Source organism: Condylura cristata, unplaced genomic scaffold, assembly GCF_000260355.1.
Source record: "Condylura cristata isolate star-nosed mole 26May11 unplaced genomic scaffold, ConCri1.0 scaffold00020, whole genome shotgun sequence".
NCBI classification, from domain to species: Eukaryota; Metazoa; Chordata; class Mammalia; order Eulipotyphla; family Talpidae; genus Condylura; species Condylura cristata.
This window is the reverse complement of record NW_004567121.1, coordinates 3,090,629-3,093,974: the sequence shown is the minus strand read 5'-3', so window position 1 is coordinate 3,093,974 and position 3,346 is coordinate 3,090,629. Positions and strand designations below refer to the sequence as shown.

The window sequence follows — 3,346 nt, the reverse complement described above, 5'->3', positions numbered from 1 at the left end:
TCAAACAACTAGCAACAACAAATGTTGGCGAGGATGTGGAGAAAAAGGAACTCTCCTGCATTGCTGGTGGGAATGCAAACTAGTACAACCACTATGGAAAACTGTCTGGAGGTTCCTCAAACTGCTAAACATGGAGCTTCCCTACGACCCAGCAATCCCACTCCTAGGTATCTACCCAAAAGACACAAAAACAGATTGAAAAAGATACTTGTACCCCCATGTTTATTGCTGCTTTATTTACAATTGGAAAAACATGGAAGCAGCCCAAATGCCCAAAAGTAGATGACTGGATTAGAAAGATGTGGTACATATACACAATGGAATATTACTCAGCAACCAAAAAAGAGAAACACATGTCTTTTGCAGCAACTTGGATGGAGCTGGAAAAGATCATGCTTAGTGAGATAAGCCAGAAAGAGAAAGAAAAATACCGGATGGTTTCACTCATAGCAGGAGTATAACGGACCAGGCGAGAAAATAACAATAATGAACAGCCATATACCAGAGACATTTTGTGGGGGCGGAGTGGGGAATGGGATCAAAAAGGGAGGGGGAGGGGAAGGGAGGGAAATGCACGGGACCATGGTGGTGGCACAGGGGTGATTTGGTGATGGGGAGCCCGTGGGGATTGCAATCAAGATGGAAAAAAATGTGCAAAATGATGTAAAAATAAACTTTGTAATAAAAAAAATTTGCTGCTGGGCCCTCTCTGGTTGCACAGCAGGTTAAAGCACAGCACTAAGAAGCTAAAGCCACTTCAGCATGAGTTCAATCCCCGCCCGTCCAGGAGGTGACCACATGGCACGGCAGACCTCTCCTGACCAGCCCGCTGCTCCCCTCAGCAGTGTACTTCGTTGATCTGCCTGTTCTGCTCCCCACACTATCTCTGGTGAATCCTCTAACCGCCCCTGCACCTCTGGTCTGTACTGCAGTTCTGTATGCATAAATAAATGAAAATCTTTTAAAAAAAAAGTTTATTTGCTGAATTAATTTGGTCATTAGCTTCTGAAATTGTCCCATAGTCTGGATTTACTGATGGTATTCCCCACAAACAGGTCTTTAAACCTGGGTAATCTTCAAAGTCCCCAAATACAAGGCACCCTATCTTTTTAACACTGGGAGGGACCTACTACTGGCCAGCCTCTTTATATAATGTGTATCTAAGACCTCACAAGTATTTATCTTTTTTGGTAGATGTAACCCACCCTGAGAACATGCCCCAGTGACAAAGCTAAATGATGGACCCACTGTTTTAAGTCTAGTCATTCGGACTCCAGCCCATGCTTTCCCCTATACCAGGCAAGCCCAGCTGCACTGTGAGCTTGTCGACTTCAGTGCACAAGTGGATGGCAAGCAAACAAGAGTTTGCTTTAACAGCAGCTACATAAATTCACAACAGCTATATAAATATTACAATCTCTATGTCTCTCCAAAAAGGCAGGAAAGAAATAAGACTAGCCAACTATGGGAGATGGAGCCAATGCAATGGCTAACCTTTATTGGAAAGAAGAAACTTTACAGCACATTTTGAGTACGTTAGTACAGAGGCTCAGTGGGCCAGCTGGTGGGGCACCAGTTTGTAATGGGTCCCACAGCTAGGGCATCGTTGGGCTTCGCCTTTGTGCAGCCAAAACCAGATGACAGTACTGTTGTCCTCTTCACCTGAAAGACAAAAGGTGGTTGGAAGCCATCTGGCCTACAAGAGACTTTCAACATTAATCTTTTTTCTTAGACACCTCTAAGACACAAAGTGATAGCATCTTAAAGATCAACTCAAGCTTTCCTGTATATTTTTCAATTTCAATGAAGACATTAAAATTGAGGTCCTGGGTTTACCTGTAAGGAAATTTACCTCATATCAGAGTCTCTACAGTTTCTAACAATTCCCTGGCTTTATAGAATCCCAAAGTAGGGTCCATTCTGTTATGTATCCCTAATGCCTAAAATGATGTCTGATAAAGAGGTGATATAAAATAATATTTTCTGGATAAATAAGCTTTCATGCAGCATTGCCAACTCATTAATGTTCTATGAAAGGATGACCTACTCCAGTCTAACAAAGTTTGAGAGGACCAGCACCCTTACAAAAGCTACCTGCACATGTACACTCACAAAATGTGAAGTGGCTTACAGACATCCTATGTAATAAAACAGATAAGAAAATAGTGGTGAGGTACTTACAGATGCAGCCCACAATTCGTTTGTTGGAGATAGAAGGGACCAAATTAGGATCTTCCTTAGTGCCTGAAGCTGCTTTTGGGGCTAACAGGTTGTATGGATCCTGCAAAAAGAATTGAGCCACTATGACACAGATCAAACACCCCCCAGAGGAGACTTCTTCATCCCATCCAAGATTATGCGCTCCACAGAAGACAAAAGGGGGGTTACCTGTCCTTTCCGCGCAGCAATCATGATCTCCCTCTCCAGTCCAGTCGCTTGTTCCTCATCAGTTGGAACACCACCTGAAGAAAGGTAACAAGATTAAGGTGCCTGAAGCAACCAAGATAGAAGATGTGCACAAACTCCTAACTGCCACCAGCTAACCACTGTCCCTGACATCATGATCCCTAAAAGTGGTAGTAACACAGAGTCTTCTTTTCCAACTATCATGTCTGTTTGTCCGCACAATTTTCCTAAAATCAGGTCAATTTGAGTCCTAACGGGGTTCATCCAACATGAGATGGGCTTAGCACCTGTGCATTGCGGATGCAGCTCCTCGCCCCCAAGGTCACCCAGTACCTCCGCCAAGGAGTCTTTCGCAGTGAGGTCAGTTAGGTGGGAGACAGGGAGCTCGGGCGGGAACAACAGGGAAACGTCCGCGGACCTGAGGTAGTCGGGGCTATGGGGCGGTCACTGAGGTCCCGAGCTGAGGACCCCGTTTGCTACCCTAGCACCACCCCGAGAAAGAAACGACGCCAGATCCTGGCGCGCCCGATGGGCCACGTACCTGCAGACGCCATGGAGCGCACCACGGCGACCCCATTGGGACCTCGGGCCCTCAGGGCCTGCGCAACCAGCGCTCCAGCTCCGCGAAGTAACCTTGAAGCCATCACGCCCGCTAACAACCACAGAACTTCCGGGAACAGATTCCGGTGATGGGCGGGACTTCCGGTGGGAGGGCTCTTCTCCTAGAGGTCAATCTTCCGCTTCCGCCCGACCTGAGCGTGCCCGGTCACGTGATCCGCCGAGGGCCGGGAAAAGCTACGCGCGGCTCTGACTCATGCCCCTGCTGGGGAGCGGGAGGTGTGGGAGCGGTTACGGCCCCAGTGGCTAAGCGTTGGCTGTTTGCGCTGTAGTAAGGCTGGAGTTTTGCATTCGTGGGATCGGTGTCCTCGTCCGTAGACTG

The 3,346-nt window shown here is 47.3% G+C and overlaps 1 protein-coding gene across 1 annotated transcript; it reads right to left on the bottom strand.

The window, feature by feature from the left end:
* Nucleotides 1-1,463: 1,463 nt before the first annotated feature.
* Nucleotides 1,464-3,081, bottom strand: LOC101630304 (cytochrome c oxidase subunit 5B, mitochondrial). The gene is made up of 4 exons (XM_004686141.2): nt 2,948-3,081; nt 2,389-2,462; nt 2,182-2,281; nt 1,464-1,662 (listed from the first exon to the last, which is right to left on the bottom strand). Exons 1-4 carry the CDS (start codon nt 3,048-3,050, stop codon nt 1,550-1,552), a joined length of 390 nt encoding a protein of 129 aa, XP_004686198.1. The 5' UTR covers nt 3,051-3,081; the 3' UTR covers nt 1,464-1,549.
* Nucleotides 3,082-3,346: the final 265 nt, after the last annotated feature.